The sequence below is a fragment of the Rattus norvegicus genome, chromosome 8, assembly GCF_036323735.1.
Source record: "Rattus norvegicus strain BN/NHsdMcwi chromosome 8, GRCr8, whole genome shotgun sequence".
Classification (NCBI taxonomy): Eukaryota; Metazoa; Chordata; class Mammalia; order Rodentia; family Muridae; genus Rattus; species Rattus norvegicus.
In genome coordinates this window covers 38679049-38704522 of record NC_086026.1, presented here as the reverse complement: position 1 = coordinate 38704522, position 25474 = coordinate 38679049, and the positions used below count along the sequence as shown (strand labels likewise).

General features: G+C 44.8%; 2 protein-coding genes and 1 long non-coding RNA gene across 10 annotated transcripts in view; 2 read left to right on the top strand and 1 right to left on the bottom strand.

Annotated features, from left to right (window-relative positions):
- The window catches only part of Arhgap32 (Rho GTPase activating protein 32), a 260593-nt gene extending 235438 nt beyond the window's left edge, over positions 1-25155 (bottom strand). For 5 of the 8 annotated variants that reach the window (XM_063265400.1, XM_063265401.1, XM_017595997.3 and 2 more), the window contains exon 1: positions 1263-2938. In XM_063265400.1, the coding sequence (XP_063121470.1) occupies positions 1263-1411 (149 nt within the window). In that variant the 5' untranslated portion in view covers positions 1412-2938. Of the gene's footprint in view, positions 1-1262; positions 2939-8377; positions 8799-24824 lie in introns of those variants that run through there. The other 3 variants (XM_063265405.1, XM_017595999.3, NM_001427098.1) reach the window with 3 other exon arrangements.
- Positions 1140-4749, top strand: LOC134480155 (uncharacterized). The gene is made up of 2 exons (XR_010054347.1): positions 1140-2743; positions 2876-4749. It is a non-coding gene; the product is annotated as an uncharacterized LOC134480155 (long non-coding RNA).
- On the top strand, positions 5895-19856 carry LOC134480129 (potassium/sodium hyperpolarization-activated cyclic nucleotide-gated channel 2-like). The gene is made up of 4 exons (XM_063266361.1): positions 5895-5968; positions 8019-8194; positions 8278-10079; positions 17607-19856. The coding sequence occupies exons 1-3, from the start codon at positions 5895-5897 to the stop codon at positions 9063-9065; spliced, it is 1038 nt and encodes a 345-aa protein (XP_063122431.1). The 3' UTR covers positions 9066-10079; positions 17607-19856.
- Positions 25156-25474: the final 319 nt, after the last annotated feature.

Below are 25474 nucleotides of genomic sequence, written 5' to 3'. Positions count from 1 at the left end.
AGCTACATCCCCAGACTAAGAGTTAAAAAGCATTGTCAGGGGCTGGGGATTTAGCTCAGTGGTAGAGCGCTTACCTAGGAAGCGCAAGGCCCTGGGTTCGGTCCCCAGCTCCGAAAAAAAGAACCAAAAAAAAAAAAAAAAAAAAAAAGCATTGTCAGTGGAAGGGTGGAATGACAGCACCAAATGGATCAAGCTAAAGAGAACCAGGTAGGACAGGGAAAACAACAGTTATAAACAACTCTTCAAAAGTTTCTGCTGCAAACAGAACAAAGCAATTGGGCAGCAGACGGAAGACTGCGGTAAAAGTAAAGGTGGTTTAAAGCAGGTGATTTCTTCAGTTAAGGTAACAATGACTGGGGAGAAAAATATTCCTCTCTCACTATCTACCTTTAAAAAATGAGGAGACCAAAGCAAGGACACGGCGTCACTGCGAAAATGATCAGAGGCCTTTATTACTCATCCACTGCCGTCAAAAGCAAAGCTCTCAACTACAAGGTTGAGTAGTATGTCCCAAAACTATGTGAACATGCTACACCACCATCCACAGGACTGAAGAAGAGGAAGTGGAAGGCAATTAGCTTCCCCTCTAAGGCCATGACCTAGATATCACACACACCACCCTGCTCACATCCATTTAGTCAGAACTGAGTCACATGACCATGCCTAGCTATCACAGAGAGGCTAGGAAATGCAGTCACAAGCTGGGCAGACACATGACAAGATAAAACCTGAGGGGGGCTGAAGGAAAGGCATCTAGAAAACAGTTACAGACTTGCCAGTAACATAGCCATGTATGCCTAAGACACACAAGAGAGAAAGAATGGTAAAGAAAGAAAGACCTACACATGACAATCTTCAGGGCCAGTGAAAGAACCTGTCTCAGAGAAATAAGGCAGAGAATTCAAGAGGGAAATACCCAAAGTCCCGCTCTGGCCCCTGCATGCTCACATGTGTTCACAAATACCATACACAAGAGAAACTAAATAAACAAAATGTTTATAAATCTGTAACTTCTGCTTTCCCTCTGATGTGGCCTGGGCTGAGCAGTTCTCACTTAGGTACTAACAGAGTCTCTAAGAGCTGCTACTTCTCCTCCAACGAGAAAGTAACCAAAGTTCAAGAGGGGGCAATACAGCGTGTGCTGGGCATGTTCAATAAGGCAGGCCACAAGTCATCATCATCCCATTGTCGTCTTCTTGTGTTTTAAACACTCCTAACGAACAAAGCTCCCTAGGACAGAGACTCCAAGACTCCTTTCTTACCTATTTTCCAGTGCAGTCGCATCATACAAGATCTGCAGATGTACGTGATGGCTACAGATAAATGAGATTTGGTTTCCCTCATCCTGGGGCGAAGACCACAACTGATCATGAAGGTCCACAGATACAGCAAGATGACTGAGTCCTGTCATGTTCCCTTAGGAGATGTCAACAGTGAATGTGTCAGTGCAAAATAAAAGTCCCCACTTGATCTTTTTTTTTTAATCACAGAATCAAAAAATGTTGATATCAGGAGCCAGGAGCATAGCTTAATTCTTGACCTGCCTCTCTCTCTCTCTCTCTCTCTCTCTCTCTCTCTCTCTCTCTCTCACACACACACACACACACACACACACACACACACACACACACACACACGGGGGATTGATTAGGGGGTGGAAAAAAAAGAGGAGGAGGAGGAAGAAGAGGAGAAAAGAATTTTGGGTCAGAAAAGGACCTCAGAGATCTGCAATCTGACCTCTCATTTTATATCTGAGGAAAATGAATCTGACAGAGACAAACCATGTACTCAAGGTCACAAATTACTTACAGCAGAGTCAAAATAAACACCTAAGTTCTCAAGCTTCAGGCTCAAAACTGCTTTCCCTGTAAAAGTAGCTTCTTTAGGGGAAGGTCAGTGTTTAATACTCTGGGTAATTACTGAATTTACATAACATATTCTTTAAAAGCACGGAAAATGTTCATCAGAGGAGGAGTCCTTTGACTGTTTGCAATGAAAGGAGGAGCAGGGTGCAGTCAGATGACCTGCCCAGGATAAAGACTTGGCTACAAAAAATAAAGATCTTACTGTTTCAGACAAATGAATGTAGTATGTACTGCAGAGTTTCTCCCAGACTGTGCTTACAGACTTCATCTAGTCTAACATTTTCTAATGGTGGTACCGCATCTTTGTTTTCAGTGTATACCACCTCTAAAGAGCCAAGATTAATGGGAAACAACAGTCAAACAAAGCTAACAGGCTGGAGAGATGCCCTAGCCGTTAAGAGATCACATGTCTCCTGAAGACGACCCAAGTTAACAGATCCCAGTATCCACACCAGGCAGATTATAACCACGTACATCTGCAGCTACAGGGGATGCAATGTTCTCCTCTGACCTCTGGGGAATCCACATACATCTAAATAAAGATGAAAAATAAAATTTTTTTTTTGGTTCTTTTTTTTGGAGCTGGGGACCGAACCCAAGGGCCTTGCGCTTCCTAGGTAAGCGCTCTACCACTGAGCTAAATCCCCAGCCCTGAAAAATAAATCTTTAAGAAAGGAGGAAAAGCTAACCAAAGGATGGCCACAAGCCAAAATATTGACTTACTTCTGAAAATACAATTTTACATTCACTCTTAATATATTCTAGCTCATGCCTTCTGTGTGAGAGATTAAAACAATCACCCTATCTCTCGCTTTATTTTGCCTATCCTACAGTGAGTACCTTTAAATACCAAGGAAGAGCCCTTGTCCAGGTATACTGTGAAACTGTAATTATTTTTTTTTTTTTTTTTGGTTCTTTTTTTTCGGAGCTGGGGACCGAACCCAGGGCCTTGCGCTTCCTAGGTAAGCGCTCCCTAGGTAAGCGCTCTAACCACTGAGCTAAATCCCCAGCCCTGAAACTGTAATTATTTTAACAGATCTTACTAGTCCTCTGTTCAGCCTTGATCTGCCAGGTTAAGGAATCCCTGGTTTTGCTGGGTTTTTTCCTGAAGAGAGGATATCGCCTCATATTAGGCCTTTCCATTTTTCAAGTGCTGTAACTGTTCCATACCCGTTTTGCAGATATGGAGTATTGCCCCACTATGGAAAACGACTGCACCTCCAACCCACTGTTCCACCAAGGGCAGTGTGGGAACTTATCACCTCCTCTACCTCCCCTGGTTCGTCTCACTTCAATTAAGGTTCATACAAGGCCAGGCAGCCACATAATTTGCAGGGCTGAAAGAGCAACAGTGACCCCAATTCTGTTTTGTTTAATTCTGTCAGAACAATGGTCTTCTTCTGTTTGCTCACTCTTCCATTGGGATTAACCCTAAACAAATCAGCGTTTGGGATGCACATCCTATTTCTGAACTAGGAAATAAGCAAAACACTCAAGGAAACAGTTTAATGTCAAAGTCTCTAAACAATAAAATAATAATAACTTTTATTATTTTAACTCCAAAGAGAATGTTACAAAAATGTTGCTGCAAATCCTAAGAAGTAGAGTACAGAGCACACACAGGGACAGTTATCTTCCCCTGGCCTAATTAAAACAGGTCTTTCTCACACATCTCTTTATAAAAAAAAGAAAGAAAAAAAGAAAAAAGCCAGCACTAAAATAGAAGTGGTATTTAAGTTCATCTTGCAAGCTTGAGCATACTGCTAGGAAGTTATCAGAAAACAGGGCCTCTGAAAAACAGACATTTTCTCCTTTTCTCTTAACTATCTGATATACATTTATATTTAATAAATATGTGTTGGAATATATAGGACATGTTTTAAATTATTCATTGTTAGCCCCTAACTAAACTAACAGCTTCAGTAAAAGAAAAAAAAAATCCCTCTATAAAATTGAATGTAGCAAAAAAAAAAAAAAAAAAAAAAAAAAAAAGAACCAAAAAAAAATTGAATGTAGCATAATACCCAAGGAGGAGGGGGGATCTAAAATCTGAGCTCAGAACTATTACAGCATTTTAGATGAGAATTTATGGCTATTGCGTTCACTTACTTAGTAGTTACTGTTTAGTCAATATTGTGTCAACATTTGACAAGCACCATTCATTTAATCCTCCCCACCCCCAGACAACTGCCTAAGGTAGACAGATAGTAACTATACTATTTCTTAGTTACAATGGAGACACCCAAATCACCAAGATATGCAGGACCAAATGTTTTAAATATCATAATGAACACTCAGACACAGGCTCCAAAGTAAAATTTAGCGCTTCTCCACAAGTCAGAACTTTCATGAGGCTGTGACAGAAAACACCACCTGAGCTAATTACAGAAAGAAAAAAGAAGTCAAGTCCTAAATCAGAGGCTGACAAACTTTTTGTGCCAAGGATTAGATGATAAAGATTTTAGGGTTTGCTGGACTCAATGCCTCCTGAAATAATCAGGTCTACTGTTAGATGCCAAGTCAGCCATCAGCAGTGTGTAAGATAGATGAATGTGATCATATCTCAGTAAAGCTTTTTCTTACAGTGCTAAGGATCAATCCCAGGGGCTAACACAAGCTAAGCCAGGGCTCTAGAACTGAGCCACTGAGTGAGAACCCCAGCTCCCAATAATTTTTTTTTTTTAATTTTCCACAACTTGGTCAGCAAGTCCCCCTCTCTTAGCTCATGAGTCACTCAGGCCTGTAGCCTGCACTGGATCAACCCCAACCTAGATGATTCAGACAGGCTGGAGAGATGGATCCGTCAATAAAAGTATGAGGACCTGAGTTCAGATCTCCAGAATACACATCTTTTTTTTTTCTTCTTCTTCTTTTTGGAGCTGGGGACCGAACCCAGGGCCTTGCGCTTCCTAGGTAAGCGCTCTACCACTGAGCTAAATCCCCAGCCCCAGAATACACATCTTAAAAAAAAAAGAAAAAAAAAAAAAAAGAATCCCTGGGACTCACTGACTAGTCTGTCTAGTCGACAGTAAGCTCCAGGATAATTAGAGAACCTGTCTCAAGGAATATGATGGGCGGCTCCTACAGGATGATAGCTAAGGCTGACCTCTGCCCCCCCACACACACACAAACACACCCACACGAACCCCACATGAACATATACATACATAAAGGCAGACAAACACAAACTTTGTTTCTGAGAGTGCAAGGGGGCAAACCCTGGGCCTTCGACTGCTAGGGAAACATACATGCATACCTCACACATCTAACCCTATAAAATATCTTACATACTCTTACTTGTGAAGTTCTTGAATACTTCGAATACTCTCAAGAAACCCGAAGTCTCAACTCACTTAACCTTCCTGAGAGCGACTAAAAATTCTCAAAAGCCCAAAGCTAGTTTTTGCACAGGGCTCCCCTCAAAAATTAAGTATCGCATGAGCTTAGCACTAGAAGAAATCTAACGCCTCCTGTTCTTTATCTATGTATTGTAACTCGCTTTTAAAATATTTGCCAAGGGCTAGGGATGGGACTGAAAGATAGAGCACTTATTTGCCTAGCCTGCATGGATCCCTGGGTTCAATTCCTTGTATAACAAGAAAAGTCAGATTAATAAAACACTGTGCCAAGCCTACTTATCAAGTGAGAAAGGACTGGGTTTAACACTGTTTGTGTGTATTGGTGGTGTTTCCTTCCTCATAACAGGTTTTACATGCTTTCTATCACCTGACCCTCCCCAACTATATAGAGCACAAGCTTTCCCACACATATTTTATAATTAAAAATAATAGATTCTGAAATGACAGCTGTGCCCCAGAAAGCTATAATGCTATTGTGCTGGCGGTCAGTTTTGTTTTGCCAACTTGACAAAAAAAAAATCACCTGGCAAGAGGGACTGCCTCTATCAAAGTGCCTATAGGTGTGTCTGTGAGGCCATTTTCCTAATTAATGACTTACAAACAATGCCACCACCAGGCATGTAGTTATAACCTGGGTCAGTGCAGTTATAAGAAAGAAGTTGAACAAGCCATGGAGAACAAGCCAGTAGGCAGCATTCCTCTCGCTACCTTCTTCAGTCCCCGCTTCCGTGTTCCTGCTGGAATGTAAGCTGGAATAGGCCCTTTGCTCTCCAAGTTTGTTTTGATTCATGTTTTATCACAGCAACAGAAAAGTAACTAGAACAGTAATTAAGTAACAGAACTATAGCCATGGCCTATCTTCAAATCCGCTGCCTCTTGACTGCTTCCATGGATACCAGATTCCATGTTAAACCCTTAAAATTCTCATGGATGCTAGTCTTAGCCTTTAAAGATGCTATGTTTAGTCATTTTCTTTTGCTACTGTCTTAAGAAGAAAACATCTGCTAGTCCCTGACATTTATTAAATTCATCTATAGGCAACAGTGAGTCTATATATACTATGTGGATAATATGCCCAGTCAGTTTAGAAAGAGAATATTTTGATGGGAAAATCTTCTAATGGAGATGCAGTTCAGCTGGTACAGTGCTGGTCTGGCATGCACAAAGCACCATATAAATGAGGTCTGGTGATATAAAATTTAATCGGGAAGTAGAAACAGGAGAATCAGAATTTGGTGGCCATTCACATCTAGATATCAACTTTGAGGCCAAGCAAGGGAATCCCCAAGACCTTGTCTTAAAAAATGAAGAAAAAAGTCATCCAAAGAGGAAAAGGCAACAATAAAAACATCTTCTTCTGTATAAAAGCAAAAGAAACACTGAATTAGAAAGAAGTAGAAAACGAATGCATTGCCATTAAAAATCTCAGCCCAACTGTGGCTAAGCTTCTGGTGATTGAAAAATAATGTGGGGTTGGGAAAAGGAAATAAAAGGAACATAACTACTACTGGAATTCAACCCGACATCAAAGGCTCTAATGACAGCTGAGCCTGCCTTGCTGGTTCTTAGACTCTCCCTCGGAAACAAAACTGTTATATAACTGACCAAGGTTCCTCAACTAACACTTCCTTTCTGTCCCACATACATCTTTTAGTCATCCCCCACCCCCACTGTGTCACCCTGCCCCCATCTCCATGGACAGGATCATAAGCTGCCACCAAAGCCACAGCTGGGCAAGCCTCTGTCCAAAGTGCTGCTTTATTCAGAGCCGGCTACACAGAGCACGGTAGGGACAGATTAACTGGCTTCAGCACAGTTCCAACCTCACTTCTGGTCCTGAGAAGCAGCTCCTTTAGGATGAATCAGACTCCAGACATGCCTGTTGGTGGAAATCACATCATCGTCCCTCATCTTCACAAACAACCCCGTGAAAAAGAACATACAGCAGGAGGGTTGAACTCAGAGAGGATGTGCTGTGGCAACTGCTGCTTCTACTGCCTTCCCACTCAAGGCCAGGGAACAAATGCAGATTCTGACTTAGACGTCAATTCATTCAAGAACGGGGGAAAAAAAAAAGCATTCACGAACCACAAACATCATTACTCAAAAATATTCCCACAAATCCAGTCACTGGATCAAACTAGCAGTTTGTGGACTTCAAGAGCCAGTTACTACAGGCACCGTTTGCCTTTTCTTCTTCCAATAGAAATACACAAATAATGGCGAATGTTTACAAAAGCAACCAATGTATCAGAAAAGTTCTGCCCATTCAGACGCACTTAAAAGGTCTCAATCTGCGCCAAATAAAACTCTGAAAGAATGAAAAATAAAAGGGATGCTGACAACAGTGCCACGGCCCAGCTAGCCATGTAGCATCATGCAGTGCCTCGAGCAGTTTACAGCTTGACTAATTCTGCATACGACCAAGATTGTAATTATCCGAATTCTATTTCCTACAGGATAACTATGAGACCATCCCAAGCATCCTGAGGTGGGCCTCCTCCTCCCAGCCACCTTCTCTAAGCCTCAGCTGCAGGTGAGGATCTAAAGGGTCCAAACTAAAGCTAAGAAATCAGGTCTGATTTTTTTTTTCTCCCTGCAGTGTCCTGCACGCCGGGCACGAAACCTTTAACATAAATATTTACTCTTGTCAACAAAATGGGAAACGCAGTATGAAGGGGGTGGCGGGGGAAGTCAAGGGGGAAAAAGGAGGCACTAAGTCACCACTAACGTCCAACTGTAGCAGCAACTTCAACCAATTAGGGTAAGAAGGGAAACTCTACTGGAGTCCCAGGGAGCGGAGACCGCTGGCTCTACTGCCCCCACGCGCGCCGGGGTTCCTCCGGGAGCAGCCGGGTCCCAGTGGAGGCGCGCAGTTGCCGGCCTCGGCCTCGGGCGGGAAGCGCCGCAGCAGGCCTGGAGGCCGTCGGAACGCCCGGTTCGCCGAGGGATGCAAACGAGAGGTGGCGGGCACGCAGCTCCGTGGCCCCGGGAGGCGGGAGAGACCGGAGATGCCCCCAAGAGCATCTGATCGTAACGTGCACGTCCTGAAGCACCGGTGCCGGACAAGCTACGAGGCCCCGCAGCCCTGCCCGCCGCGCGGCCCACGTCAGCGGCGCCCCCGGCCAGCCCGCCCGCCCGCCCGCGCCTTACCGAGCCCCGCGGCCCCGCCGCGCCGCCGCGGCGTCGCTTCGCGCCGCTCTCCGCTCCGTGTCTGCCCTCCGCGGGCTGGGCCCGCCGTCTTCGTCCGCCGCCGCCGCGCCTAACGCCGGGCCGCCCAGGGCCGCCGCGGGGGCTCGGCCGGGCGCCCCCCGCGCCAGCGCCTCATCCCGCCTCGCCGCCCCGTCAGGCGCGGGGGCGCCGGCTGCGGGCCGCGGCCTTGGGTCGGCACCTCAGGCGCGCGGCGCGCTCCCCTCCCGCGGCCGCCACGACCCCCGGGCCGCCGCCGCGCGCCGCAGAACCCCCTCGCCCGCACGCCTCCGGTCGCCCCCGCCCCGCTGGTCCGCGCCCGCTCGGCCTCCGCCTCCAGCGCTCCGCCTCCTCTGCACCCGCGACGCCCGCAGCGGGAGAAGAGGCGCGCCACCGCGGCCACGGGCACGAGCACGCGCGAGGAGGGCGCAAGGAGCGCGCGCACGGCCGCCTCGCGCGCGGCGAGGCCTCGCCTGCTGTTGTCCCGGGAAAGCACGTTCATGGCGGGGGGCGCGGCTGGGGGCCTCTCGGAGAGGAAGCGGGGAGCCGAGTGGCCGACCCGGGGCTTGCACTTTGGCTGTCCCCGTCGGCCTCTGCGTCCTGCTGGGGGGCAAAGATTCCAGAGCTGCCGCAGGAAAAGGCATCGTCCTAGACTACGCCAGAGGCTTCTCTCCTCCCCTTGCTGACCCCAGAATCCCGTCCCTGCCACCGGGAGGGGAGGGGGCGTTGCCGCAAGGCAGGAGATCCTCCGCCCGCGCTCTCTGCCTGATTTGAGGCTAGAATCTACTCGCGCCGCTTATATTTTGGAATTGAGGGGTAGGGTGCCTGAAAGTTCCCTCAGTTAGCTCCTTCATCCCGAGTTCTGGACCAGCAAATTGAAAGTAATGAAGCTGAGGAGAAGAAGGGCAGGAAAGGGTGAAAGAGTTGGGAACTTGAAGGCTCATGGTAAGACAACGGATCCAGAAGCAGCGGAGGGACTCCCTAGGAACCCCCTGACTGGATGCCAGTGCCCTTGATTCTTCCCCTGGTTCTTTTGTTCCGCCTCCAAAGGCTGTACAGCACTTCCACCTGCAATGACCATCAGGATGACAGAATGCAGGGAAGGTAGCTGAATAGTCTTCTGATTTTCCTCCACCGCAGCTACCACCACTACCCCTTTCCCCTTTTTAGCTATATACCTTTTAGTCCTTCTGACTCGTTCCATATCTAAATGTTTGGGGGCGGGGGGGGCAGTTAACCTACGTAACTTGCTTTTATGCTCAAGCCTATTAATGCCAAATACTGCATCATCTAATGTCACTGCAGTGATTGGGTCCACTCAGCATTTAGTCATTTCAGTGGGAGTCATTGAATGTAAAACATGGCCTTGACCGCAATTAGCTGAATTTCAAGGGCACACACGAACCAGGATTTCACCACATCCTGGAGAGAAATTAGAGAGTGTACAGTAATGAACATGTACAGTAATTCCATTTTCCTGACAGTGTCAGGAGAACCAACGTTTCTTTGGAGTAAATATCCTGCATGTTTCCTAGCATAGAACCAGGAAAAGCAACGGAATGAGAACAGCAGAGGCACGGACCGGGATGGGAAACATCAAGAAGCCACAGCCCTCTCCTGAAAGAGGCACAGGCACTTGGGTCGTAAGGGTCTTCATGAAGAGAAGGTAAATGAGGACCTCTGGAAACCTCCTGAAATTGAAAAGTCTTTTTACCAAATCCTAACTGTCCCTTTTTGGTCACAGTGAGCAGTGTCTATCAGAGGCACAAGAATGAATCCAGCAGTAACTTGGGTTGGTCTGGGGATTTGCTGAGCATGAAATATGACTATCCTGTGATACCAGAGGCAGTCAAGAGGAAGAAGAACTGGGTCACCACTGGAGGCCAGTTTTGCCCAAGGGCATGATATATTGGCTACTCTCTTCTCGGATCCTCTGGAGTCTACCTGCATCCCATTCAGAAAGCCTTCATATCCTGAAGTTTTACATAAAACCCTGAAATACTGAATGTTCGATGGTTAGATGAATCCAGGGTTGGGCTTCAGTGATATAACAAGGAGTTAGGATATACCTATTTTGGTTGAAATCCTCTTAAATGTTTTGTTAGCTCTATGTTTAGTTGTATTTTATGGAGTCTGAAAAAAGAATGGACTCCAGGTGCTTTCCAAACAGCTGAGAGATATAGACAGGTTCAAGGATTCCGATCTTCCTGTATCTGTTGTGAGCCACACTCCCTCCCCCTGGAAAGCATCTTCCAAATGCCCTCTGTGTCCTGCATATCATTACTACTAAGCCTGCATATTAACCGGAGGCTTTGATCACTGGGCAACTCTGTAGCCATCTGACCTTCCTGTTCTAGATACTTATAATCAATTACCCCTACCTTCACAATATCCTCAGTGACTAAATCTATAAATCACAAGAATTGCAACATTTCCTAAAAATTAAAATTAGAAAAAAGGAAGAAAAAGTCTATCCAACTATAAAACAAAGCTAGATGATAGGATTTGTTTTCTGTGCGTGCCTTGCTTCAATATTTACAAGGAAAGAGGAGTGAATACCCCTCTACCCCATCACCCCTCTCTACCCCGACCAGCCCATCCCACCCCCAGGCTGTTGGATGCTTCAAGCTGGCTGGCCTCCTCTCCCAGCCTTGGCACTGTCATCTTCCAGGAGGTGGCATCTGGACTCCCTCCCTGCATCTCAGATCTGTTGCATTGCAGTCCCCTCTAGGCTGAGAAGGCAGAGTCACAGTGCAGACAAGTAATGCCAGCCAAATAGCAGCCTCACAGATGACTGTAACACTTAACCTAACCTTGAGTTGTAGAGAGAGCAGGGAATTGAGCAAGGGAGAGAAAGGAGCTTATTTGAATCCCAAAACCGAATAGTAGTCAACAACTGGCAACCAAGTTGTTAAAAGTGGGCCAAGCTTAGTAGAGAATTTCCCTAAACTGACAGTTGACATTGCCTTGTGTATTTATTGTTCTGACCAAGAGACCAGCTCCGGTTCTAAAAGGGGGAAAGCAACAAAGGAAGTTTGGTGGTGGTTATCATTGTTGTTAAAGATTTGCTATCGGCTGGGCAGTGGTGGCCCATGCCTTTATAATCACAGCACTCGGGAGACAGAGGCCAACAGATCTCTGTGTTCAAAGCCAATCTGGTCTGCAGACGGAGTTCCAGGACCGCCAGGGGATACACAAAGAACACCCATCTTGAAAAACAAACAAACAAAAAGATTTGCTAACTGAAATATTTCCCCTAGCCGTTGGCAAATGTTTTAAAGATTTATGGAATCCTCTTCACTGGGGTTTGACAAATTTGGGTACACGTGAAGTGATAAACTTTTCATCTTCGCGCCCATCACTTTCCTCCCACAGAGGGTTTTTCTTTCTTTTTTAAACCATGATACCAGCTGCACCTGTCTGCATGTTTGCTTTTGAATCGTTTAAGTCCTTTGTCCTCCCTCTGTCCTCTAGTGGTCTAAACGTTGACTTCAGAGCTCTGACCTTGGGCTCTTCCTATTCTGATTCTACACTCCCATCCTGGGCAGTCTCCAGCTTCAGACTTTAAATAGAACTCCGTGCATTGACTCTGACCTCTCCCACAGCTCCAGACTTATATATCCAGCTGACTCCCAGACATCATCTATGTTTGGATATTTCAACATTAATGTAGCTGAAAGACAGGGTCATTTTTTCAAAGACAGGGTCTTTCTATGTAACTGAAATGTAAACTCATTATGTAGCTCAGGCTAGCCTGGAACTCATGATCCTTCTGCCCCTTGAGTCCTGGGTTTACAGGTATGTACCACCACCATAGTCAGCTTGTTTTCTCCCCCCCACCTCGTGTGTGTGTGTGTGTGTGTGTGTGTGTGTGTGTGTGTGTGTGTGTGTAAGATCTTACATATCTTTCCACATGCTGCTAGATAAACATTTATGATTACCAAGCTACATTTCTGGTTCTAAAAGAAAATTATTATCTATATTCAAAACAAAATCAAAAATTGCTTTCTTCAAGGCCTTTGCATCTTATGGCCAAAGCACCCATTTTTGTCTGCAAATTCTTCAGGACCCACCTTCTAATCTGAACCTAATCCCTTCCCTCTTAGCCATCCACATCCAGGTAGACTCTCAAGATCACTCCCGAGGTAGGCTTACACTCTTTCTTCCCCAAGGTCTAGTTTCAATGCCTTCCTTTCTTTCTTCCTTCCTTCCTTCCTTTCTTTTCAGACAAGGTTTCTTTGTGTAACCTTGGCTGTCCTGGTACTAGCTCTGTAGACCAGGCTAGCCCCAGACTCACAGAGATCGCCACTGCTGGGATTAAAGGCATGCACCACGACCACCATCAGGCTGAGAATGCCTTTGAAATGGTTCATTTTCCTTGCTTGGAGCCTTCCAGGGTTCCCTGCTTCTAACCAAAGTGCTGGTGAAATCTGAAGCTCTTCCTCCAGTCTTTCCAATCCCTAAGCCCTGTCTACCTATCCAATCTACTCTCTCATTCACTTGGCACCAACCTCGCCTCTGCCTCCCACTATTCCTCAAGGCAGCTTCGTTCTCCTGGCTTTTAATGTTTCTGTCTGCCCTGGCCTCCCCTCCCTCCTTTCTTTTCACAAAGCTCTCTTCGCTGGGTTGCTGTTCTGTGAAACCGATACTTTGTTTTTATCTCTTTCATAAAAACGTAAGAGTGCAAGGGCCTCAGCTTTGGTTGTGTACCACTGTGTCCATATTGATAAACGGTACTGACAAGAAACCGGAAAAAATTGAACTTGCTTCTTTTCTATTGTTACTTGTTACTATGTAGTATAACAAACCCGGAACAACTTCAGATTACAAAATTAAATATTTTGCAAAGCAAAGCAAAGCAAAGTATCCTGAGAGTCTTTTAAAAAAAATGATAGTTTAGCAAAGAAAGGTGCTGGGGGTGTTGGGGTGGATGTCTTCCTTTATTTCTTGCTACCTTATTTCTTAAGGCAGGGTCTCCTGCTCAACTTGAACATTACTCTTTAGCTAGACTAGATACACAGCAAGCTCCTGAGATCTGCCTGTCCTCAGCACTGTTTATAGGCACACGAACTCACGCTTGGCTTTTGCTGGTTTTGTTTCATATGTATGTGTGTATGGTGTTAGCACATGTGTGTATGCAAAATCGCATGTATATGTGTGCTCGTGTGTGTGCACATGTGTGGAGGCTCAAGGTTAATGTTAGGTATCTTTCACCTTGTTCTGTGAGGTAAAGTCTCTTGAGACTTTGCGTCATTCTTGAGCAAATGAAAGTGCACCCATATGGGGAGTCTCTCTAGCCCGCTTGCTGCGTGTAGATTCCCCTGCCTCCGCTTTCAGGAGGACCATTACTTCTACCTGCTGTTTATATGGGTCCTGGGGGTCTCAAGCCTAGTCCCTTTGCTTTTACTGCCAGCACTTTAACCGCTGAGCCATCTCCCAGGCCCATGCCTAGCTTTTGAACATAAGGGGCTGGGGATTGGAAATGAGGTCTTCTTGCTTTTATAGTAAGGGCTCTTAACTACTGAGCCATCCAGAGCCCCACAATTAGATTTTATTTGTTGAACTATAAAGACACAGGGAAATTAAAAACAAAGTATACGCAGCGCTTTCTCCTTCCGAACGAAAATGATCGCTATGCTGAGGAGAAATGCAGTAACTTTTCATTTTGTGTCCTGTGCGACCACAGACATTTGTACAGGTCACTTAGATTCTCTCGCTCCACCTGTGAAATGAGCCTGCAGACTTTTCCTCTTGGGTTGACCATTATAACGGGAGAAGAATTCAATTGCTGTGAAAATTATTTAGAAGAAAAAAAGTAGGGAATTTTCTTTTTCTTTTCTTTTTTTTCGGAGCTGGGGACTGAACCCAGGGCCTTGCGCTTGCTAGGCAAGCGCTCTACCACTGAGCTAAATCCCCAACCCCGGGAATTTTTTTTTTAAAGAGAAAATCTGGAAACAATGACTCTTGTAGTCCCAACTATTTTTGTCTTATCTGAAGAATAAGGAAGAAGGCCGGAGAGATGTCTCAGCAATTAAGAACAGTGGCTGCTTTCCAAGAGGATCTGGATTTGATTACCAGCACCCACATAGCTGCCGCTAACCATCTGTAACTCTAATTTCAGGGAATCCTATGCTCTCTTCTGTCCTCCTCAGGCACCAGGTATACATGTAATACACAGGTATCCATGCAGACAAAAAGTACCCCATACACCTAAAGTAAAAAATCAAAATAAAAAGAATGAAGAACATTGAAATAGTGGACTTTGGGCTGGAGAGATGACTCAGTTGTTAAGAGCACCGACTGCTCTTCCAGAGGTCCTGAGCTCAAATCCCAGCAACCACATGGTGGCTCAAAACCATCTGTAATGAGATCTGATGTCCCCTTCTGCTGTGTCTGAAGACAGCTGCAGTGAGCTTATATATAATAAATAAATCTTTAAAAGAAAGAAATAGCTGACTTTACACTCTTTTTAAAAATTCAGCATTTTTAAAAGTATCAGGAAAAAAAATGGTTTTCTGAGATAGCTTTGTGGTCCATATACTAAAAGGTTAACCTCCTCCCTATGCCCCATCTCTCACTCCCTGTGTGGTCATGTTAAGAGATATTTTCTGTGATGTCTTTACTTGTCTCAAACTTGTGGGCTTAGGTCATCGTCTTGCCTCAGGCCTCCCTAGTGGCTTGGATGGCAGCCATGCACCACCATGCCTGGCTGTTAGAACAATTAAAAGGTGAGAACTAGAAGACGTTGGTTAGGCCATGGGGGGAACCTGCCCTTTGGAAGGGACTAAGGCCATTCTTCTAGGACCCTGCTCTTTAGAGAACAGGTTATTACAAAAGAGTCAGTTTGACTCCTGTTCGGTTTCTGGCTTCCTTCCGCATTCTGTGATCTCTCTCAGTCACAGTCCGATCCAACCATGGTGTCATCTGCCGTGATGTAACACCATGGGGTGTTACCATGGGGGTCTCACCAGAGCTAACACACACTGTTTAGGATTTCAAACCCCCAAATTATGAGTTATATAACCCTCTCTTCTTTATAAACTATACAGCGTCAAGTATTTCCTTAGGGCAATGAAAATCAGCTTAAGAGATCCTGTACTCTGTAGAATCAGAATAACAACACATAATTAGTAGTTAGATGTGGGCCAGACAATGAAAGGAATAGCACTGAAATGTAGACATTTGTATAATATGTTAATTGTGTTTCTTATCAAGCACAATCGAGTAGAGCTTTGTGCAAAGTATAATGGACAAAAAGGCGACCATTACATTTTGGGATATGAGGCAACAAAATGTCTTGGAGAGGAGTGTAGTACAGAGTTTTTTGTTTGTGGTGGTGTTGTTGTTGTCTCACTGTGTAGAATGGTGTCAAACTAGGGGTTGCACTGCACCTGCCTCCTGAGTGCTGGGATAGTACTGAGCATTTTTGAAGCTCTGTTTCCCAGCAAGCATGCTGTTTTAGAGGCATACATCATTGCGGTGACTTGGGAGAATCGACAACTAATTCCTTTTGGTGGCTGTGATTATGGTGGGATGATACTATGAGAAAAGACACACATTCGCGTATGCGTGCACACGCGCACACACACACACACACACACGTGCACACTTATACATGTCCACACATACACATGCACATGCACATACATATACATGCACACACACATGCACACTTGCACACACACACCACACACATACACACACACACACACACACACACACACACACACACTTTTACTGTAAATACACTGAATGCTTCATTCCTCCCTCCAAGCTCAGGCTTTCCTGAATCAGCACTCGTCTTAGACACGTGGTGATGCTTCCAACCCCAAAGCCTTTTATTAGATCTAAAGAACTGAGGCCAGCATGGAGGGAATGCATGGGAAAGTGACTTGGGAAAGCGAAAGATCAAAGAGAGGTCACTCAACCCCAGGCTGCTGCTTTCCCAGGGTGCTCCCAGCAATTCCCCTCCCACGATCTTGTCTTTTATGACTTCCAGTTTCCAGAGCTGAACGCATTTCAGACCGTCTAAAGCATCTGAGTTTTCCTGCCGGATTCAAAATACATGTTGGCTGAGAGTTCACCTATGCTTCTGAAACTGAATGCAGAAGATAGGAGGTTTCCCAGGCAACTTGAGAGGAGCTGTGCTAGATAATCCTATATGGCATGTTGTTGGTTTTTTGGTTTTTTTTTTTTAATCACTGTACTTGGCTTAGAAAGTTATTTTGTGTTTAAGTACAGATGAGCTTGGATATAGTGGGGGCTAGGGGTCATAATATAGCAAACAGAACAATAAAACTACCCTATCAAAATATTAGTCCCCTGCTCCCCACTCAATTTTACCTCTATGTATTTCATGTTGAAAACAAACAGCATAACTCCTCTGAGTGATATAAAGGCCGGGCTCCAGCAGAGCTGGCAACGCACAGACCCAGCAGCTCACTCCCTCATTCTCAGGTCATGCTGTAATCTAAAAACTGTTTTCTCTGTAGTCTTTGATGGGTTTTAAAAATAAAAAGCAACAACCCTCTTGCTTAGGGCAACGGGATAGTTTGTAAAATGGTACAAAGAAAGAGAGAGTGTTGAGCAGGTAAGAAAATGATAACTTTGTTGCTTCAGAATGCCTCTCGGGGTAAGTGTTCAGTAGAAGGCCTGATGTTTATTCAAGTATGAGGGAGGCATTGTTGACATTGAGGGAAGTGGAAGCAAGGAGAGATTCATAAAGTCTATATGGCAATAGAGAGCGGCATTTGGGACTGAGGAGATAGCTCAGTCAGTAAATGTCCTAAAAGAGGATGTCAACAAGACAACGCCAATGGACGAGCTAAGTGGAAGGAAGACAGCCCACGAGACCTCAATCCAGACAAGTAAGGAATGTGAGAGCAGTCTTCTCCAGGAGAAGCATACCAGTCTCTCATCCAGAACCAAGTAGTCATCCCTGAAAACATACATACAAGTAACATTATACAGCCTGAGCAGGTTGTACTTATACATTGAAATATACATACATATATATACATACATATATACACACATATACTTACACACACGCATATATTGGGAGGGAGGAGGGAGTCCATAGGTTGGATGGAGGAAAAGGGGGTGGGTAGTATAATCTCAAAAAATATATTAAATGATGGCGTACAAATGGTCAATAAATATATGAAAGCAATGTTCAACATTTTTTTTTTAGCCATCAGGGAAATGCAATCAAAACTACGCTGAGATTTGGACTTCCACCAGTCAAGAAAGCCAACAACAAAAGCTGGAGAGCTGGGAGCGAAGGGCTTGTATACTTCCGGTGTGAATGTCAATTAGTGCAAACACAGTGAGAACAGCACGGAGACTCCTCAAACAGCTAATAGTCCCAGTGCTTCGGAGCCAGAGACAGAAAGATCATGAGTTTGAGGTAAGCCTGGGCTATACAGCAATTTTCCAGGATAGCCTCGAATAAATATTAAGACTATATCTTGAAAGAAAAAAAAAAGACTAAAAGTAGAATTGCCAAGTGATCCAGCTGTTCCCCCCTAGGAATGCTGGGAATCTATCCAAGTGGCATTAGGCCAGCCTACTACTGAGCCTTCCTGCACATCCATTGTCTCGGAACACGATTCACAATGGTTAAGATACACTAACAGTCTACAAGCCTACCAATGGTTGTGTGACAAGTGTGTAAGACGGGTGAAGTGTCTCAGCAAAAGGCACTTGGTACCAGGTCGGATGGCCTGGGCTCAATCCCTAGAACTCGTGGTGGAAGAAGAGAACTGACTCCCCAAAGGACACTCTGACTTTTACCTGGCTCTACAGCATGTGCACACACACACACACACACACACACACACACACACCTTACATATACAGTAATAATAAATAAGAATTTTAAATGTTTTTAAAAGAAAATGGGGTATATGTATCCAATGGGGCATTTATTCAATCATAGAGAATAACAAAATGATAATTGGATGAAGCTGAAGTTCGTGTTAAGCAAATCATACCAGGTCAGAAAGACACATATCATGTTTCTCTCATATACAGAACGTAGAGGTGGGGGCTATGGAGGGGTAGCATGGAAATAGAAGGGAGCCTATCTGAGAAAGGAAGACCAGAGAGAGAGGGGACAGAGGAGAGGAGAGGGACATGAATAAGATCAAAGTACACAATACACTTCCATAATAAATCATGATGAGACCCACCAATAAATGTATGTTAATTAAAAAGAGGTGACACTCAGTGGGAGGTCTTAAGATCACTGAAGGGAGCCCTTGGAAAGGATAGTAAGACTCAGTTCTCTTCTGTTTCTTGGCCTTGAGTAAATCGGTTCACTCCATGTGTCTGCCATGCCTTACCTTAATGATGTGCCAGCTCTGGTCCAAGTTAACAGGACCAGCTGAGGCTCCAAACCTGTAAGCCAATATAGACCTTTTCTCTAGGAAAGCTAACTTCCTCAAGTTTGGTAACAAAAAGCTGCCTCACACACCAGGCAGTCTTACATATCCGAGGAGAGCGCCCCCTACCCACATGAGAACCCACTTTCCACCCTTTTTACTCTGCTCTACAAAGGGTAAGAAAACCCTTGCTCTTCGGTTCCTATCACTGCTTTTCTTTTCGCTGTAGTTGGCCGTGCCTTTTCCCTTGACCCCTAAGGACACCAAAGAAAATTCCACTCTCAGGTACAGTGATTCAAACTAGGCTCTTCTACATAGATAAAGCATTTCTACACGTTTCAAACACGTCTTTACTGGATTTTTTTTTTCTGGGGTGGGAGGGAGTGACAATAAAGTTGCTTGTTGGTTGCGTTTTTTTTAAAGAGAATCTCATTATGCAGCTCAGGACAGCCTGGAACTCATGATCCCACTGCCTCAGCTTTCAAGGCTGGGATTCCAGGCATGTGTCACCATGCCCCACACCCATTCATATCTTTTGATAGGCAAGTAAGCCAGGGTAAGAGAGCAATTTTTCTATCCAATCCATTCCATAGTCACAACTAGCCCCGCCTCCAAACTAGCCCCCATCCTCTTTCTGCCCCACCCACCTCACCCCACCCCCTTGTGGTTTCTTAAGCCAAACAGCAGATTACTCAGTATCACTTCAATGATACTTCAATGATAGCAGGGAAGCCAATCAGCCTGTTTTCCCTGAGCAGGTCAGGGATTTCGTCTTTTCTTTTTACCGAGGGAGAAAGCTCGCTTCAAGGAAATGAGGAAAGCTTACTGAGAGGCACCCTTCCTAATTAAGTTCTTACCTGTACAGTAGGGACCATGCTAAAGGCTGGGCAGAGAAAGGCAAACAGGGAGTGCCTCTGGTTCCCAGCACTTGGAGTTTACGGGAGATGAAAACAGCAAGAGCTAATCTCTGGGCTTACAGACATCAAACAGCTGTGCAAACATTGGGCAGAGGCAGAAATTAAACACGAAAGTAAATAAAGTATTTACCTTATGTAAAAGTCGCGCAGCTGCCGTTATTCTCTACTAGGGCTCCGGAGAAGGCTAGGGACAGGATGCGAAAGTGCTTGCATTTTTTTTTTCTGTAGGGGATGGTGTCGGCGGAAAGGTCACTCGGGGAACAAAGCAAACTATTGCATAAAGCCTCGTCTGCTGGTGCATAACCTCTAAACCTCAGCCTTTGGGTTGAACTGAGTTTGTTTCTCAGAAGTATCTCTTCCATGTCAGACCACGCTTTTAGGAATCTGTGTCAGGAACTAATTTTAAAGTGTTAGAGATGGCCCCAGTGGCCAGCCACAGCAGGAACTCAGTAAAGAGGCCTGAGAGCTGCCACCAGAACCGTCCTACCTCAAAGGACGGCTTGATTTCCCACATACATTCAGGGCCATCAAGTGAGCCACAGTAGACCACTGCCGCCAGAGCCCCTGCCTGGTAGCCCTGTATCGTGGAACTCTCCTCAGCCTTCCTAATGAAGAAACACAGCTTTAATCAGCGGAGATGCCGGGAGTCAACACCGGGAGCATGGGACACATGAGTAATTGATGACCTACTAAGCTGCTCCTGAATCCTACTTCAGATGCCCAAAAGGAAGAGCGCCTTTTGTGTTTAAGTGAAAATAATTGTTTGTCCAGAGACATTATGCAGAGTAGTCTATATATCTGAACAACAGTCAAGATTTTAAAAGAAATAAAAACAATACAAGCTTATAGGTACAAAATTAGAAATGGTGGTAACATGAAAAAAATGCAGAACCATAATTTAGGCATAATCGGTGTTAATATTTTAATATATAACTTTGTATACATAGATTAAAAGCTTTTTACTGGGACCAATGAGATGGCTAAGTAGGTTAGGAGACTTGCTGCCAAGACTGATGGCCTGAATTCAATTCCCTGTGCCCACATGATAGAGGAAGAATGGACTCCTATAAGCTCTCGTCTACATGTATTCCATGGCATACGTGAAAATCAATAGATAGCATGTAATTGAGCAATGATGAATTTTTAAAAATTATACCAATAAGACCATACTGGAGATATTGCATGTAATCTAATTTCTCTCCTTAGTAGTACTGTTTAGCTTTTCATGTCAATAAATGCTTACACTATATTTGTATAATCATATATCCATACAATATACCATTCTCCCTTTCATAGTCCCCCATAGCAATGACAGATGGGTCATCTTTGCTGCTAAAAGCAGGTGCACACACACACACACACACACACACACACAGAGCACACACATACACAATACACACATACACACCATACACTCACCACACACACACACACCACACACACTCACACACACACACTCATACCCACACACACACCACACACACATACACACAAACACACCACACACACACACACACACACACACACACACACACACTCCAAACCAAACAAACAAAAAGCGTTCCCTCACCCTAGCTGATACATAGAGCTCAGTGATTAGTTATAAAAGATTCCCAGTAGAGAACTTTCTTTCGTTTCTTTTCTTTTTTGGTACGTCTCACTGTGTAGCCCAAACTTGTCCAAAAGGGAAGCCCCTCTTATTTCAGCCTCCAGAGTGTTGGGATTACAGAGACCATTATGATTGAGCTAGGAGACCTGTCTCTTAAAACCTTCTCTGCTGCTAACACTTCCTATTTTCACATGGGAAGTCCCGAGATGGGTTTTAAAACGGATTTTATGCTCAGCCCTTGCTTCGGCACCAAAGTAAATGATGCCCCAAAGTTCACGCATGCTCCAATAGAAACGCAATAGCTTTTTAGCTGAGTAGAATCCTTGAGCAGCTGGGAACAGAGTTAATGTTGTCTGATACTAATTACTCCCTAGATCTAGTTTATTATAGGAAACAGATTCAGTTCTCAGTGTATTCTCTCAGGACCTGGCCTACATAGTTATTAATTTTACTCCTTTTAAAAAAAAGAGTATTTACTCATTTATTTTATATATATGATGAGTACACTGTAGCTGTCTTCAGACACACCAGAAGAGGACATCGGATGCCATCACAGTGGGTTGTGAGCCACCATGTGGTTGCTGAGAATTGAACCCAGGACCTCTAGAAGAGCAGTCAGTGCTCTTAACCACTGAGCCATCTCTCCAGCCACATTAATTTTATCCTTGAGTTTCATATATTTCATTCATGTTTCTGTTTGGGTTCTGTCCCCTGAATCTATTCAGTTCATAGTTTATTACTGCATGGTCATTGAATTAACCTTCTGAAGACATCAATTTTTTTAAAAGAAATGCTTGAGAGATTATTCAGTGATTAAGAACACGAACTGTACTTCCACGGGACCGGAGTTTGGTTTTCAGCAGTCATGTCAGGTGGCTTACAACTCCAGCTCTGAGAGGCTCCTCTGGCCCACAAGGCGCCTTCACTCATATGCACACACCGTACCACATACACACATTCATATCATTCTTTAATAGCTTCTGAGCAGTGTAACTGTGAGAGAGGGTCCTAGAATTCAGGCTGCTGCACTATAACCTACAAAGAGACACAGAGTTGTCCTAAGGTGCCAAGCCTCCTTCAACCCAAATAAATGTGCCTCTGAACTGTTATCACAGTGTGCTAACCGCTCATGAAAAACTGGGCCAAGAAGCGAAGTTTCTGCTTCTACAAGAGAGACAGAGACTCAGAGAGAGAATCCAAACTAATTGCCCTCTCTACATGGGAGTGGAGAGGAGGGGTCTGCCGAGTCAGGGCTAGCAGATATGTAATGAGTGCTAGTCTGACTCCCACCAGAGACTCAAGGAGCTGCTCTGGGGAAAGGATGGACAGCTGCCATTCCTCCAGGCACACCCCGGGAATGCTAAGGAAGATCACATATTCTGACTCCTTCCATTGCAAAGACACAAGAACAAGTTCGTTGACATTACTTCAGGCTACCTTGTATAGAACCTATACGTTCACTCGACCACGAAGGAGAGGCAACTGTGCCAAGGATGCTCTCTTTCTCTGTGGCTCTCTTGAGGAGAGGACTCAGTTGTTCAAAGCAAACAAGCATGAGAAGGGGAAAGTACCACTTACTCGGACATAGTTGGCATCTCAAGCCCTGAGCAGTTAATAACCGGCTGCTTGAGGTGGAAGCAGCCATAACTATCACAGTCTCTGTCTGTCTGTCTGTCTGTCTGTCTGTCTGTCTGTCTATCTATCTATCTATCTATCTAATATGTATGTATGTATCTATCTGTCTATCTATCTAATATGTATGTATGTATCTATCTATCTGTCTATCTATCTATCTATCTATCTAATATGTATGGGTGTTTTGCCTCCCTTTATATCTGTATGCCACATGCATGCCTACCTTGCTACTTGAATTGCTCTTGCAAACCTTACTGAGCCTGCCTTCTCTCTAGAAAAAACAAAAAAAAACAAAAAAAAACAAAAACACCAAAATCTCCTTTCCGATCGTCAAAGACAAAGAAGTGAAAATGATTTTAAAAGTAAAGCATAAAGATGTTTATAAAATGGAATATGGACCAATGACTCTAGCCAGGAGGGGAGTGATTTTTGAACAAATATCCAATTGTTTTCCATTACTCCATCTGGGTCTGTTCACAGGGAATTTGGAACCTCTTCCTGACAAAGGCTGGGGGACCTCATTGCACCCCTGGGAGGTCCGCAGGAAAAGGGAGGGAGGAGGGCAGTATTTTCAGAACATGGCAAATAGTGCCAAAATAAAGATAACACGCAGTTTAAAGAGAGGCTGGGACCACAAACCAGCACGGGGAGCCAGGAAGCCAGCGCACTGAGCTAGGCAGCAGAAATGGAAGCCAGAAAACAGAGCCAGCAGGCAGAGGGACAGGAAGAATAAGGCAGCAGAGAAAGTTGGCCTAGGCAAATACTTGGGACAAGGGCTCAAGGCACCTAGCTACTTGCTTGTACAGCAGGGTGTGGGGATGTGTGGCTAAGTGGGACGGGTTGGTAAAATGTAAATCAACTTGATATGCAGCCACCTGGAGTTCTAGGTACAGAGATAGACCCAGAGTATGGCATGGTATTAATGTGAACAGTTAGGCATGGGGCACAAGTCATGTGTTTGTTCAGATAAACGCTCACATATGTGAGACCCTTACTTTGCTCCATGCTAAGCTATGCACATTCATTATAAATATGTCATTTAGCATTTCCAAAAATAGACTCAATTAAGTACAATTATATCTGCTTTGTAGCCTGGAGACATGAGACAAAGGTTGGATGATTTCCTTAACATCACATACAACCAGCAGCAGTATGATTTAAAGTTGGGTCTCTGGCCCTTCAGAACCCAGCTCTTCTCGAATTTAATAGAATTAGATAGGTGCATTCGTCTTTCCTCACAGTCTTCTGATTTGGTCGTTCTGGGGCAGAGCCAGGAATCCACAGGTTAACATGCATAACTGCTGGTATTGATACAGTTGCTCGGGTGTCCAGGCAAGACACATCAGCAAAGATTGGCAACAAAAAGATAGGAAAGAAGGCTAAAAATAAAGTCATATGTAGAAGAAGACTCACCATCAAAATCATAGACTTGGAAGCTTTTGACTATTTTGATAGTCTTACTACTTACTTTCCTCCCCAAATAAATGTTTCCTGTCATCCAGAAACAGCCAAAAGTTAGCCCTTCCAGTGCCTAGCAGAATCAAACTTCCTCACTGGCATAAACCCCTATAATTCCACCCAATGCTCAACCCTGACTCAGAGCTATAGACCGTCCCTCTGTTATGTTGTCAGAACTGTATTCAATGTCAAAGACCTCAGATAACCTGCAGGAGTTGTCCATGCTCAGGCGAGAGATTCCTAGCTTACTGGCTCTTCACCTGAACAAGACTACAATAAGGACTTGCCTTCCCGGTATTCCCAAAGACAGCCTTCAAATAGCGGGGCCAGTCCTCACGATTACCCAGCCAGACAAAGCACAATGCTAGAAATCACTGTCACACATGATACACATTTCCCTTACTTACTTTTGAGAAACTCTTGAATCCCTGGCTCCAGATTCAGGGGTGAAATCCGTCTTCCTTACAAGGTCTTCTCCTCTTCAAAGGTGCCCTCCCTCCCCTTAGAGCTGACAGATTTTCTTCAAGCGATTACACAATGTTCCTTCAGAGAAACCCCAAGAGGCTAGAATGGGTTGCTTTGCAATTTTCATGTCTCCAAATGAGAACGAGAAGGTCACGGGGCGACCGATAATCTGCATGAGCTGGAAACGGCCATGTTTGTGTCCTCTTCCAGTTTCCCAAGTCTTCCCTCTGCTTTCTTTGCTGCCTTTCCACTTAAGTTTGTCTGTAAGCGCCTTTGTGGCCTCCACGGCAGGCCTCAGGCCAAGGCAGAAAAACGGATTCTTTTCATCTATTCAAGTGTGATCTGGGGCAGACAAGCCTGCTGCACAGGCAAGAGGCACAGTGAAGTATTCTGTTTTCAGCATTCAGTCCGCAGAGCCTATCGTGGGGCCTGCCCTTGGCAAAGCCAGCCCAGTGACCAGGGCCATTTGGCAGAAGCAAGAATGCTACTAGTCTGGTCCCTCCTGTCACCTGGACGGGGCATCCTGGTCCAAAGAACAGGAGCTGGGCTTCCTGTTCCAAGCACACCTCCCGAGTTCATCTCCAGCTTTCAA

Coding starts and splice junctions, on each gene's coding strand:
- LOC134480129 (XM_063266361.1), top strand. CDS start 5,895: ATGGAGAACAAGCCAGTAGGCAGCATTCCTCTCGCTACCTTCTTCAGT. Junction 5,969..8,018: donor TTCCGTGTTCCTGCTGGAAT/GTAAGCTGGAAT, acceptor CTGGAGTCCCAG/GGAGCGGAGACCGCTGGCTC. Junction 8,195..8,277: donor ATGCAAACGAGAGGTGGCGG/GCACGCAGCTCC, acceptor CACGTCCTGAAG/CACCGGTGCCGGACAAGCTA.